This window comes from Lupinus angustifolius, chromosome LG08 (genome assembly GCF_001865875.1).
Source record: "Lupinus angustifolius cultivar Tanjil chromosome LG08, LupAngTanjil_v1.0, whole genome shotgun sequence".
In the NCBI taxonomy this organism is placed as follows: Eukaryota; Viridiplantae; Streptophyta; class Magnoliopsida; order Fabales; family Fabaceae; genus Lupinus; species Lupinus angustifolius.
The window spans coordinates 4,355,413-4,369,687 of NC_032016.1; the positions used below are offsets into that span (position 1 = coordinate 4,355,413).

A 14,275-nucleotide genomic window follows, 5' to 3' on the forward strand; every position below is an offset into this window, starting at 1 on the left:
CAACTTCCTCTTATTAATCTTGAAGCAATTTCCAATTTAAAGATCGAAAGTACCTTAGAATCTTACATTAAAAGGCATCCCCATTAATTAATTGAATGTGTGCGTGTAGGTGCATAAATCAGTGTGAAGAAACAGAAATATCAAAGTTTGTGCACTTATAAATGTTCTCTCTCTCTTCTCTTGAATAAGAAAATTCTTCACAACTTTGACCATTCTTCTTCCCCAACGTATCTCTCTTATGCCAAACCCTTTCACACTATCCACTCCACACTTCTACTTGATGCATGAACTTCTACTACCCTTCTTATTCATCAATTATATATGAACTTCAAAACTTAGGAATCTCTCTTATTATCTTATTATCATTTTCATTACTATTATATATATATATATATATATGAGTAAATTACATTGACACCCCTGAGTTTTAGTGAAATTACACAAACCACCCCTCACTTTTCTAAACTTACACAAACCTCCCCTAGTTTTGTACTTTCATTACACTGACCATCCTGTATAAGAAATAAGTGTAATCTTTTAAACAAAAAATGTGATAAATGCAATTAAGTTAAACAAAACATGATATATTGTGTAGACAAGTCTAAATAATATACAAATTAATGTATCTTTATTATTTTTTTGTTACAAAATGCATCAACAATTATAAAATCACTCTTATAATGTAGTGTAACGAACCAAAAATAATAAAGATATATTGATTTGTATATTATTTAGACTTGTCTACACAATATATCATGTTTTGTTTAACTTAGTTGCATTTATCATATTTTTTGTTTAAAAAATTACACTTATTTATTATACAGGATGGTCAGTGTAATGAAAGTACAAAACTATGAGATGTTTGTGTAAGTTTAAAAAAATGATGGGTGGTTTGTGTAATTTCACTAAAACTAAAGGGGTGTCAGTGTAATTTACTTTATTTATATATATATATATATCATATGGAGTACTAGATTTTAGTTATGAGTTCTATGAATTGGTTGGGTTTTTCTCTTGCCCCTCATGATGAAGATCACAACCCTTACTCTCCAATGGTGGCACCAATTGGCTTCAACCCTGATGGCAGCACTGATATATCTCCTTCTTTTCCCATATATGAAGGACTCAACACACATAACACTCATCACACTTCTCAAGGTTTATTTTCATTTCTTCACCACACAAATTCATAACAACTTATGATACAAAAAAACATGTAAAGTAAATAAATGTTCCTCATTAACCTCGTCAAACTAGTTAATAGTTATTAATATCTTCTATTTATTGTACATATGTGTTGGACCGTTGAAGTGTTGCACTCCCTTTGATAAATTTCTTTTGTACTTTTGCCTATAAAAAGAATCTTCATATTAGAATGTAACATTATGCTTCTTATTCTATTTTTGAAATAGTTTTGATATGACTACAGATTGGAACACAAAGGGTTTTGGAACCAACTCATCAGAAGATAACTACTGCAACAATAACAGCAAAAACTTGCTATTAGAAACATCATGCAACCAACAACAACATCCGAAACTAGAAAACTTTCTTGGCCAACACTCTTTTGGTGATAATCACCACCCAACATATGGTGGTGGTACTAATAACAAAGCCTCATCCAGTGACTTAATGTTTCCAAACTGTTCATTACAACTTCCATTGACCAGTGGCGGAGATGGCGGTGACGGTGGTGGTAGTCCAAGAAACAATACTTCCATAGGGTTGTCTATGATAAAGTCATGGTTAAGAAACCAACCACAACAGTCAGATTCAACAAATATGAATAGTAGTAGTGTTTCACAGTCAAGTTCTTCTGTAGCACTGTCTCTCCTTGCAGATAATGTTGATAATAGAGAGAGTTCATCTTTGGAGAATAACAAGCATAACCCCAAGACTTCTTCTGCAGTAGTTGATAGCCAAGGTGGTGGTGCTGTTGTTGAGAGTGCAGTGCCTAGAAAATCCAGTGACACTTTTGGACAAAGGACTTCTATATACCGTGGTGTAACAAGGTTTGATTTCCATTCATTTCTCTAAAATTTTGTTTCACGTCACTCACCCGGTAGGGATTAGTTCTTTACTTATAGGGTGAACGATACCCTTAGTAGTAAAAGAAGAATCTAATAGTATGTCAAAGTCTTATTGGATTCAATCAAATTTAGTTTATTTATTTATGTTCATTTTATAAGTTCCAGTTTTCATTTGCCTATTATTTTTGAAATGATGAATTTAGGGTTTTGATTTTATAGGCATAGGTGGACTGGTAGATATGAGGCTCATTTGTGGGACAATAGTTGTAGAAGAGAAGGGCAAACTCGTAAAGGAAGACAAGGTACTATGATCTAACATGCATGTTCCTTTATTTTCAACATCCTTTTCATTCTTTACATTAATTTCTATAGATGTAGTTACCATTAATGAGTACTAACTGTGTGCTCTTTATGTTTCCTTCTCTTCAACGGGGCATTGCCTTCATCAACATTCATGTTTTTGCAGTTTACTTGGGTGAGTACAGAAAGATTCTTTGCACTTTAGTTTATTAATTACTTTCTTTTACCCCAAAGAAAAAAAGGAAAAGAAAAAAACTTTAATTAATGAACAGCCTGTTAATTCATTTTACTAGTTCTTATTTTTCATTTTGTTACCCATAATTAGTAAGAAAGGGATTTTATTATTGTTTTATTTTTCTGGGACATTTTTTGTTGAAGAAGAGTGGGTATTAAAATTTGTTAATATGTCTAAAGATTATTTATTTGTTTGTCAGGAGGGTATGACAAAGAAGAAAAAGCAGCTAGAGCATACGATTTAGCTGCACTTAAGTATTGGGGAGCAGCTACAACAACAAATTTTCCAGTAAGGTTTAGCTTTTTTTTTCTGCTTATTAACCTCTATGGATTTCGAGTTGCAAACTTGCATTAAATAAGTGGCTATGTTGGCATAAACAATAAGGTATACTTTTTATTGAAAAGACTCCCCCTGCTATAAACTGTTATCACAATATGCTTAGAGGAAAAGTATTGCATAATATTGTTTATTACCTTTTTTATGCAACGAGATAATATTGACCCATTCTTTATGAATAAGACTCTTCTCTATAATGGATTTGTATTTTCCTAAAATACAAAATAAAAAATTAATTCTTAAAATACAAAAGAAAAAATCAATTCTTTATTTATTATTTGAGAAGAATGTCACTCTTTTTTATTTCCAATCTATTACAAGGCGCATTTTACATATGGATTTGTATTCTCCTAAGTGGAAACTGGTAAGTTGGTAATGAGAAAATTAAGAGACAAAAGTTGAATAAATTTATCACTTGTCAAGAATCGTGTGCTTGTATTTTTTTTAAGCACCCCGTCTTAATCCTATTTTATATATAATTATGACCTCGATGCATTGAAAATGTCACCTCATTTGAAGGGATATGCCTAGGGATGAGTATCTTTTCTCCCATTCTCATTTGTGTCCCATGCCAATCAAAATTTCTCACTTTTTTGGAAAATTAAAAATAAAAACATAAATTTATTTTTCATATTATTTAGTATTATTCCATTGGATAGAGACATAAAGATAGATCCTTTCGGGACAAAAGATCCTCTCCTATGGACAAAAGAAACTAGACACTAGTCTACAATATTTGTCAGCTAGGGCAAGCTATGGCATTTGCACGTGATTACTTATTCGGGTCTTACTATGTTGGATACCTCGTATCTTTGTTAATAATGAATGAATTTTCAGACTAGCAACTATGAAAAAGAGTTGGAAGAAATGAAGCACATGACAAGGCAGGAGTACGTCGCATCATTGAGAAGGTATTTGCAAATGCACCTATTAATCTCCACCTAATAATTTATGCTAAAGTTGAATATTATAATTTATTAATTTACAATGTGTACTATAAACTATGTTGATGCAGGAAGAGTAGTGGCTTTTCTCGTGGTGCATCCATTTATCGAGGAGTAACAAGGTATACTTCTTTAACAACTGAGTATATTCGTGTGTACAAAGTTTAGTTACTAAGCGTTTTTAATTTATTTTAATTAAGTAAAATTGGTTAGTCTATTACCTAGTTATATCATATGGTGTCAAGTCTTTTATCACGGTTGGTTTTTAGTAAAGAGTGAATTATTCTTTTGGTCATAATGAGATTATGCTTTCAAAATATACTTGTATGAAAGAAAATGTGAGAGAAGGTCAATGTGTTTAACGTTTGGATAAAATGTGCCAGAAGTTCAATTTAACGTTTCAAAATATACCTACTTATACACCATTTTAATGTTTGGATAATTGTATTCCCTAAGTAACATGTGTTCCATGTTGTGAGTCCTAGTCTTAAGACAGAAGGGTTTAAGGAATAAAGCGATAAGAAGGTTGATGATTAAATTTTAATTATATACTAATATTCAGACATTTGCATATAAAAAAATGTGTCGCTTATTCTCTAATGAGCAATGTTGCATGCAGGCATCACCAACATGGTAGGTGGCAAGCCAGAATTGGGAGAGTTGCAGGCAATAAAGATCTATACTTGGGAACTTTCGGTAAGAAATAGACTACGTTTACATGCATCATATGCATCTGAATTATACATTCTTTATATTTAATATGCATGCAGCAAAAACCGAATAGGTAATGTAATAGTACTATAAAATGTACATTGCAATTTTGATCCTCCTAATTAATTCAATGCTATTCATATACTATAGATAGGAATAGCAAATAATTAATGCTTCATTTAATTTTAGTGCCTTAACTATTGTATACTATAGGTATATGGATCATATAAAAAAACGTGAACACTTGATATATGAGTTCATTAGAATAATAAATCCTAATTTAGTCCATATTATTATATCCTTGTATATGATTATATCATCCGAATTCATTGTTCTCATAATGTTAAATGAGAGAATTATTCCTATATATTCATTATTAAATTGCAATGCAACCATACCATAGTAGTAAATGTTTACTACATATTAATATTCAATAAATCTGTGTGTTACATTAAAAATGTTATGGCATGCAGGTACTCAAGAAGAAGCAGCAGAAGCATATGACATAGCAGCAATCAAATTCCGAGGATTGAATGCAGTTACAAACTTTGACATGACAAGATATGATGTTAAGAGCATTCTTGAAAGCACCACTCTACCCATTGGTTCTGCTGCCAAACGCAATTTGAAGGATAATAGTAATCTTGATCTCCCTTTTACTACTACTCTTGATCATAACAATATAAGGTCATCGTCATCAGTGCAAAATAATAGCGTAACCTCTCACCTAGGTTATGGTCCCACAACAACCTTGTACCATGGTTGGAATTCTTCTCTTGCATTTCAACAACCTCATCCTTATAGCCAGATTCAAAATAATTACCCTACTTATGGACATAACTCACATAAGCTTTGGTGCAAGCAAGAACAAGATTCTGGAGATCATACCTCCCATCAAACTTTTAATGATATTCACAACCAACTTCAGTTAGGGCATAATAATAGTACCCATAATTTCTTTCATTCTGATTCTAGGTTGAATGGTGTTATGGGTATTGGTTCTTCTTCTTCTATTGATAATAATAGCTCTAGCTCTAGCTCAGTCATTTATGATGGTAATGGTTATGGAAATGTTGGAGGCTACGTGGTTCCTATGGCTACTCCTACTTACAATATTGGTGTTGATAGTAACCAAAGTCAAAGAATCAGCAATGGTTTTGGTCGTGATAATGAGGTGAAAGTGCTTGGTTTTGAGAATAGTTATAGTACAAGTGATCCTTATCATGCAAGGAACTTGTATTATCAGCAAACTTCTGCAGATGCATGCAATACTTGGGTGCCAACTTCAATTTCAACTCTAGCACCAAGGACTAACAATTTGGCTCTTCCCAAGTTGCTCAACCCTTCACATTATTGCATGAATAGTTAGAAGTGTAGTTAGTCATAACAGTTTCTTCTATTGCTGTGATTTTTGGGGGAGTTGTTATTGAGTAATTCTGCAATGTTGTAGTAGTTGTAGGAAAAGTTGTGCACCCTACCCAGTTCATCAATGTTTTAGGAGTGAGTTCTCCACATAAAACACATTTCTGTTTACAATAAAACCAAAATCTGATCAAGATCGACTATTAAAGATGTCGGTTCAATTTTCTGAACTTTTTTCAATGATTAAAATCAGTTTGGTGTGGTCATAAAAAAGCTATGCTCGGACAATGGCAAGAAATATTTCAATTTGTCAAAACTGGTGAATAATTCATGAATGTCAGAAAACCACAACAAAATGGTGTTACAAAAAGAAGAAGAAAAAAAACATCTTCTAGATTAAACCCTACCATTATTGCATCTGAAAAATGTTTCAAAAAGCTTTTAGGGGAAGCTGATCTAACAGCAGCAAAGGTTCCTTCCTCATTCTACCCTAACTTATCCTCCACTTGCAACTTGAAATCAAGGGTCTTTGGGCTTGTCTCCTTTGTTCATGTTCATTTTCAAGACAGTGGTAAACTTGATATGAAGTTTGTCTTTGTTGAGGACTCCTCCACTCAAAAAGGATATATGTGTACTATCCCTTGACAAAAAAATTGGTGTTCCGAGATGGCAACCTTTCATGAAGAGGAAGCCTCTTTCCTCCAACTGAATCTTAAGGGAGAGTCTTCGGGAAGATAAAGGATACTATAGAAATTCATTTGAAAACTCTTATGTATTTAGATCAATAATTACCTTCATTCTATTTGAATTTATCTCTAATTTATATTTATTTTGTTAATTATTGTTTGCATTATTATTATCTTAACATTTATAGTGATTTTTGCCTATATAGAAATTATTTGGACTAAAACATTTTTGAGTTTGACTAATTTTTAAAATCCTAAACTTTTATATGATATCAAAACAATTTCATCATATATGGCTTGTCTGATCACTATTCTATTATCACTGTGTCAAAATTTGAAACTTCAATTAGTCATCTTCTTTTGACATGTCATATTACAAATTTAACCTACAATTGTGTATCATGTATCCTACATGAAGTACAATTTAAATATATTTTTTCGGAATATTTAAAAGTCATCATCTTATTCATAAAACATTTTTATCTTCAATAATCACATTCCTTTTACAGAGATTTTTGGTACTTAAAGGTGTAAATATATTGCATCTAATAGAAAACATTTTGTTTCTTCTTAAATTATCATCAATTGCAAGCTAACATATAAGGTACACTCTCAAGAAATCCTCTTATAAGGGAAGTTGTTTATTGGGACACTGCTAAGGGATATACTATAAGTAATCTTAGAATAAGTCATATGTTTCCTCTAAGATTGTCAAACGCAGGAAAAGCTACAAGGTTATGCCCCATAGTCATCAAGTGCAACAAGTTTTCATTGCACCTTATTCTGATGAAAACTTAGATTCTACCATACTTGTGAGGAGGGATGCAAATATTTTACTTGTGATGAGTAAAAAATATTTGGTAACCCATAAAGTCAGCCTTGCCTAAGTCATTAAAATAAATTGGAATAACTAGGCTACTATGGTGATAAAATTGGAATGCTTTATTATTCGACTTTAATTGTGATTGAATTTGACACAAAAAGTATAGGTTAATTGTTATACCAAGTGAATTCTTCATGCTCTAGATTATTTTAACTGTCAACAATATTAGCCAAACAACCAATTCCAACAAACTCAACGTCTAGGACTGCATTAAAAGGCTGAAATTATAAGGAGTAAGGAGAATAAACAAAAAGTCATTATTGAAGATGAACAGTAATACCAGTAACTAGCAAGCAGAAAACACATTCTTTGTGAGAATGTAAGGAAGAGTAACGCTAGTGATACACACATGCACAAAGTTTTATTATCCGATTACATGTCTATCTAGCTTTTTATCCACCTGAACTCTGATTTTGCTACCTCTCATAAATGTGAAGTGAAGAGCTTGGTGCACCATGTACTGAGCTTTATTCATGCAGGGACTAGGGAGGACATGATGGGGAAAAAATGAGTCAAAAGCAAAGCATGAGTCAAAGCAAAGCATGAGTCAGTGCTAGGCATATAACAAGCTACGAAACTACGAGTCCGTCTCAGCCCTGAACCACCTCACTTATTCCTCCTCTTCTGCCTCCTCCAGCCATTTGACAAGGGGTTCGAGTGCCTTCACAAAGTTTTGCCTGCAACATTTCCAAAAAAGCAACTTTATGTAACGATAAAAAATGGCAGAAAAAATAGCACGCTGCAAATCACAATTATTTTTCCCCCTTTTTCAAGCGCCGCAAATGCCTACTATTATTTTGTACCTGCCCTTGGTGTTTGATCCTTTTTGGAACCAGTGAAGAATGGTATCTTCAGCGAGCACATCCTGGTCATAAAGAGACCTGATAATCTCAGGGAACAGCTTCATCAGTTTAGCATCCTCATAGCATTGCATCTGTACTTTGTACATCAGTTCAAGCTCAAGATTCCCATTGCTGCAGAATGTATTCAATAGTTCTGCCCAAGTTTTTACCTTGTTCATAAACACAGAACAGTCTCATCAACTTTAACATAACAGAACATGCATTACATATAAGAAACTTATCATTTTCTTGATAAGTAGTTACATGCAAAATTCAATAACTGATAGTTTACATTGTATAAAAGCAAGTAAGCAACCATTAAAATGAATCAAGGTGATCATGTATTAACCAAATAAAGAACACATAATCCATGACTCCAGTTATTACAATATTCGGCTCTTATGAATAGAAAATATCCATAAGCTATGCACTATATCCATGCATTCAGGTGCAACGAATGAAATTTCTGAAGCACATACAGAGAAAATTTGAACCATTTCGAAAGGTAAAAACCGAAAAAGTTGTTCCATTCATTAGCATCGCCAAATATTTTAAGATGACTAGTATCATAAAACATGAATTTCCAATGCTGCCTACTTTGAATCCTTATCGAGTTCAACAACAAACTCAATATATGTTGCTAAGCAAGTTCAAATATAACAAAGGTGTGATAAGTTCCTAAGCAAATGCAAATAGGCAACAATAAAGTATCAAGAAGATACCTGGCGCAGGGCTGAATTTGCATTCTGTTGCTGATTTTTCCCTGACCACTGAACAGCATCCATTAAAACATCCCACAAGACCCGCACAACCTCAATGTCTGGCAATTTAGCATCTTTAATTTGCTGCTTCACAGTTTCTATGACATCAGCTATATCAGCCTCCTCTGTTATCTGTGTTGTTAAAGCAGATTTCATTTCCTTAAGCTTCACCTCAAACATTTTCTTCTCATTATACTCCACCAAAGTTGACAAACCTTCCTTGCTAAAAGTTGACAATGAATAGACAAATCAACAAGATCCAACTTTGTAAACAAATTATTTGGAAAGATAATACAATCAAATGCAGTCTACTTAAATATCCGCCCAAAAGACTGTAAAACAGATACCTCTGGTAATAAACAAATAAATAATTAAAACTAATTCAGATTTTCAATTGACTTATGTCTAACTTGAGCCCAATGACAAAGCAGATTCAGATACAATAAAGCCCATGCGCCAGATATCACAAAATTGCTACTACTCACATTTTACTTTAACAGACAGCAAGAAACCGTGTCCTATTCTAAGCCTAAATGTTTGAACAAATCCCCACTATAATAAATGAGACTTGCATTTCTACTTCCCATTAGCCATTAGGTACTTCAAAGACTAAGAGATCAATAAAAGGGAAAGTTGTCTGAATTATGTGTAAAACAAAACCATGAATGACAGTATAGCCACTTGCCAACTATTCTCACCTACTTTCTCTTCAATTTTGTATAAAGTGTATTTCCATAGCAGAAGAATAAGCTAGATGTCAAACATATATAATGACAACCCTGTTACTCCTTGGTTTCTTAATTGCCCACTTCAACCATGCTAATGAGCAAGCATGACAAGATATCAAGACATTATCTATAAAGACAAGTCTATATGACTAACAAATAAGACTCACTTGAAATGCTCAGTGAAAAACTCATTAGATCTTTTTGCAGGTGGAAGAAAGTTTAAAAGATTATCTTCCACTTTTCCCCGTTTCAGAATCGAAATAAGATCATCGAGGCTGTTGTCAATCAGATACTCCTTAAAAAAATCGGTCACAAATGACAGAACTAGCCCTTTGGTCACAAGATTATCTTTAAGAAGTGGCTGGAACACAGTCTCTGGTGGAAGACCAGAAAGCTTCTGGGAGAATGCAAGTGCAGTGAAGATTGCCAACTTTTTCCTCTCATCTTCCTCAAAAAGCTCCAAGGACTGTAGGAATCGTCGCATTACATTTTCAAGGCTCTTAATGAGAAATGGCCTTCGTCTTAAAACTTTTTGTATGTAGATTACATGTGGCAAAATGACTTCACGCTTTGGTTCACACTCTAACACAGAGTAAGGATGGTGCTCCCCCTCATCAGGCTTGGTAGTTCCAGGTTGTGTTCGAACACCAATGAAAACAACCTACAGTAACACGACAAGCAAATATCATTGGAGCAATCACAAAGGAAGAATTACAAGGAAGAATATTCTGATACATGACTGTCACACTGATTAGAAAGTCAGACACAAACCAATTGACAGTAAAAGATTGAAGGACATAGAAAACATTCGAATTAGAATATTAGATTACCTGATTGATGCAAATAAAAGGAATAGGGGCATAAACATGTCTTTCTTAAAAAAACATAGACATTGTATTCACTGACCACCCACGCTCCACAAAACAGCAAAATGTTTTTCAGTCAAAAACACTGCAGTGGTAATGGAAGCAAATAAAAAATGAAACTGCCCAGTGTCCCTGATGCTATAGCAATCAAGTCCTCAGGTACCGCAAAGCCGCAAAGGTACTTCTCATCAGGGGCTCAGGGCTTGTTTTTTCCTCCCCCGTGGATTTAGCCTCGAAAGCTTACGCTGACGCATATTGAGGTAATTATTTAAACACTCGAAAGTCTATCAGTGGTTTTGGCATCTTAGATGCATCTCTCAACGTCTAGAAATTGAAAAAACAGCCCACTATCGCTCATCAATAACAATAAGGCTGTCTTTGGAATTTGGATATTGTCATTGGTTAGCTATAACTGGGCCCATAAATTTGATGTGAGACTTTGAAGTTTTTTGGGGCCTTCTATGGTGTTTTGTGACAATCAAGCTGCAACCCGCAATACTTTCATCCCCACATTTCATGAAAAGACAAAACAAATAAACATGCATTGCCATTTTGCTGATAAACTAAGTTTAGTCATCTGATTTAAGTTAGTTAGCCAATTAGCTAGAGCCTTTAGTGCTACAGTTAATAAGTCACTTGAGAATGTATCCACTCCACTGTTGTAAATACCATAGTATCGTTTTATGCTCTGGTTAATCTAATCAACGGGAATAATCACACTCTTCATTGTATTCTGATATTCAATACCCAAGTTTAGGATGGTAAAACACTTCAGTCTTTACTAATTATGCTATTTAGATGACCACTCTCTCAATACAGATACAGATATCAGTGTCAAGATGAGTTGCAATTCAGACCCACAGGGGGGAGTTTAACACAACTGATACAGTGATACAACGGAAGATTGCAGATTAACTATGGCAATGTTGTAAATCAAGTCAGTAAAGAAACAGATTATGAAAAGCAAATACATGTTTACTAAATCCAAACTACACACAGATGATAAATATCTTCATTAAAAGAAGTCAGAAGTATGCCACAGTGCCACACACCATAAAATTTATAGAGGCCATTGAAGCACAAATATTATGATATCACGAAACATGCATCGAGTCCTACTTACAATCAATTATTTCCAAATAGAAAATCTAAAATCCACAGAAAACAAAATAATCACCACACGATAACATATTTCCAGAGGTTTAGACAGCTTGCCTCAAAAAAGGTGTCACCATATCTTGAGAAGTCGAGGTCTATAGATTCAACGCTCTTAGCAACAAGTTCCTATCAACATAGATAACATATTCAGTATCATGAAAACATCTAAGCAAGACTGTGTGTGTGCAAACAACTTGTTATTAAATGACTTAAATGTAAATTGTAAAAGACAGTGGAAATTTTACCAGATCACCATCATTATCCAAATAAATCTGGACCACTGCATCCGAGAATGATGCAGGGTCCAGAGGTGCTGCAATGTTTCTTTTGCGGGTCTTAATCCGCGTACCACTGAAAATTGAGATAAAAGAAAACAAAGATAAGAACTTCAAAAAAACGTTACACATGATACATGAATAATAAAAAAGAATAGTGTAATATCTATGCAATGTCACCGTAAAGATTTATCCACATTGAAGCATGGTGGACGATGCAGTCATACACTATCGCTGCATACATTTTTTTTTTCTCAAAAAAGAAATGCAAGAAATAGCGCCAAAAAAATAGTTAAACTTATGGTAGAATGATCTTATGATATTCAGTATTCACAAAGAAATAAAATATTAAAATATAAGGAAATTTACAGTGACCCTTCATGGATACCCTCTTATTTAAAAATTATTACGCGAGTGTGTGAAGTATAATTAAATAAATCTATAACGGGACTTAAGTGTAATTTCCATATAATACAGCAGTTACATAATAATATAGTTAGGGTTAAGTGAAAGAAGAGGAAGTGAGAAGGGAAGAAAATTAGACTTACCCAAGAGTGGGTTTCTCCTTGGAGGTGCTGGAAAAAATAACAAGAAATTGAAATGAAAATTAAGTAGAGATGATAATAATGAAAAAATTAATCAGAAAAAGGTGAAAGAGAAAAGGGAGAGAGAACTCGTGAATGAGAAAAATAGTGAAATAAATTATCATGAGAAAGAGAAAGAGAAAGAGAAAGAGAGATATACCTCATAAAAGAAAGATGAGGTTGAATCGTAAGGAAGGTTGGTGAGTCCGCGACTCAGTGGTTGCGGTGGCTACTGCTAGGGATCGGAAATTAGGATTATTTTTTTCAAAAGCAGTTTTACAAACTACTACTTTCAATATTTATTCACGTTAGTCAGTTTATTAGTTGGTGTGGCTTTAACTCTGTTATTTATTTATGTAATATTAATGTAAAAATTAAGAGTTTATATATAGTAAGTATATTATTTATTATTTATTTTTATTATTCTTTTGAAGAGAGTTAATAATAATAAAATATAAATTATGGATGATGTTGTGATTAGTGGCGAGTCTTGATCTAAATTTTATTAGGCAAAAATATTTAAATACAATTTATAACTAAAATTAATTAAGTAACAAAAATACAAAGAAACATGATTAGATCATAAATTAAAATTTTAGGTATTTCTTTTTCAATATAAATCATTATGTTGTCTCCAAGATATTTTTTCCATTTTTACTACTTAATTTTGTTTGGTTGTTTTCATTTCTGAAAATGATTTTTTATGTAGTAGTTGAACTACAATAGCTAAGATAAGATGAATAACTTGATAAAGCAAGATAGATCATAAATTAAAATTTTAGGTATGATTGAGAATTTTCAAACTTAAATGATTAATGACACCAATAACAAAATTTTGAAATTTGCATCTCAAACTAATCTTTTTTTGCTCATTGAAATTAATAGGATAAATTTTTTGACAAAAAATACAATATTATCAAATATTAAATGACTTATAAGCATCTTTATGATATATTAATAATACATATATAATCCCTTACATGAAGTGCATCATCAACTCAAATAAAATTATTTTGTTATAAGCAATATCAACACCTATTTAGGTAAGAGAACTTTATTATGTATATTTTTTAGAAGGAGCACATAAGTTGCGTTGTATTTATTTATCAAGCTACAAATTAAATAAATATATAAGCTTCAACTAATATATTCATAAAGACATCATTCGGGTGTAGGTAAAGGAAATATATCTATTGTTCGAATAAAATGTGTCACTCTATGTGACACTTTTTATAATTTAAAACTTTAATAATTAAGTATTTTTTTAATTAAATACAACAACACATGAAGTGACACACTTTGTAGGACGGCAGATATATTGCAGTAGATAAAAAGGTAAAAATAAAAGGTGTTTTAAAAAATTCCAGGGGACAACTGCCCCCACATGTCCATTACAAGCTCTGCCACTGATTGTGATTAGGGGTGACAAAATTATCCAAAATCCATCCAAATCCATCCGTTAGAATTTATGGATTTAAATGGATATAATCCAATAGATAATGTTAATAATGGATGAATTCAAATTCATCCATTATATTCAATGGATATCCATGGGTATATCCATTTGGATGGAT

The 14,275-nt window shown here is 32.7% G+C and overlaps 1 protein-coding gene and 1 pseudogene across 2 annotated transcripts; one reads left to right on the forward strand and one right to left on the reverse strand.

The window, feature by feature from the left end:
* LOC109354285 lies at positions 978–6,094 on the forward strand (annotated as a pseudogene).
* Positions 7,725–12,992, reverse strand: LOC109354286 (basic leucine zipper and W2 domain-containing protein 2-like). 2 transcript variants are annotated; one of them, XM_019596671.1, is made up of 8 exons: positions 12,862–12,992; positions 12,666–12,692; positions 12,088–12,193; positions 11,900–11,968; positions 9,986–10,479; positions 9,052–9,313; positions 8,291–8,499; positions 7,725–8,164 (listed from the first exon to the last, which is right to left on the reverse strand). In XM_019596671.1, the coding sequence occupies exons 1-8, from the start codon at positions 12,864–12,866 to the stop codon at positions 8,098–8,100; spliced, it is 1,239 nt and encodes a 412-aa protein (XP_019452216.1). In that variant the 5' UTR covers positions 12,867–12,992; the 3' UTR covers positions 7,725–8,097. The 2 variants fall into 2 exon arrangements, with proteins under 2 accessions (XP_019452216.1, XP_019452217.1); XM_019596672.1 differs by having other exon boundaries at positions 12,666–12,689; positions 12,862–12,985.

What these genes read in the sequence shown, in the direction of transcription:
- LOC109354286 (XM_019596671.1), bottom strand. An exon ending in TTTTTCACTGAGCATTTCAA is followed by an intron (nt 9,314 to 9,985) that starts GTGAGTCTTATT and finishes GTCAACTTTTAG; the next exon opens with CAAGGAAGGTTTGTCAACTT. An exon ending in GGATCAAACACCAAGGGCAG is followed by an intron (nt 8,165 to 8,290) that starts GTACAAAATAAT and finishes GAAATGTTGCAG; the next exon opens with GCAAAACTTTGTGAAGGCAC.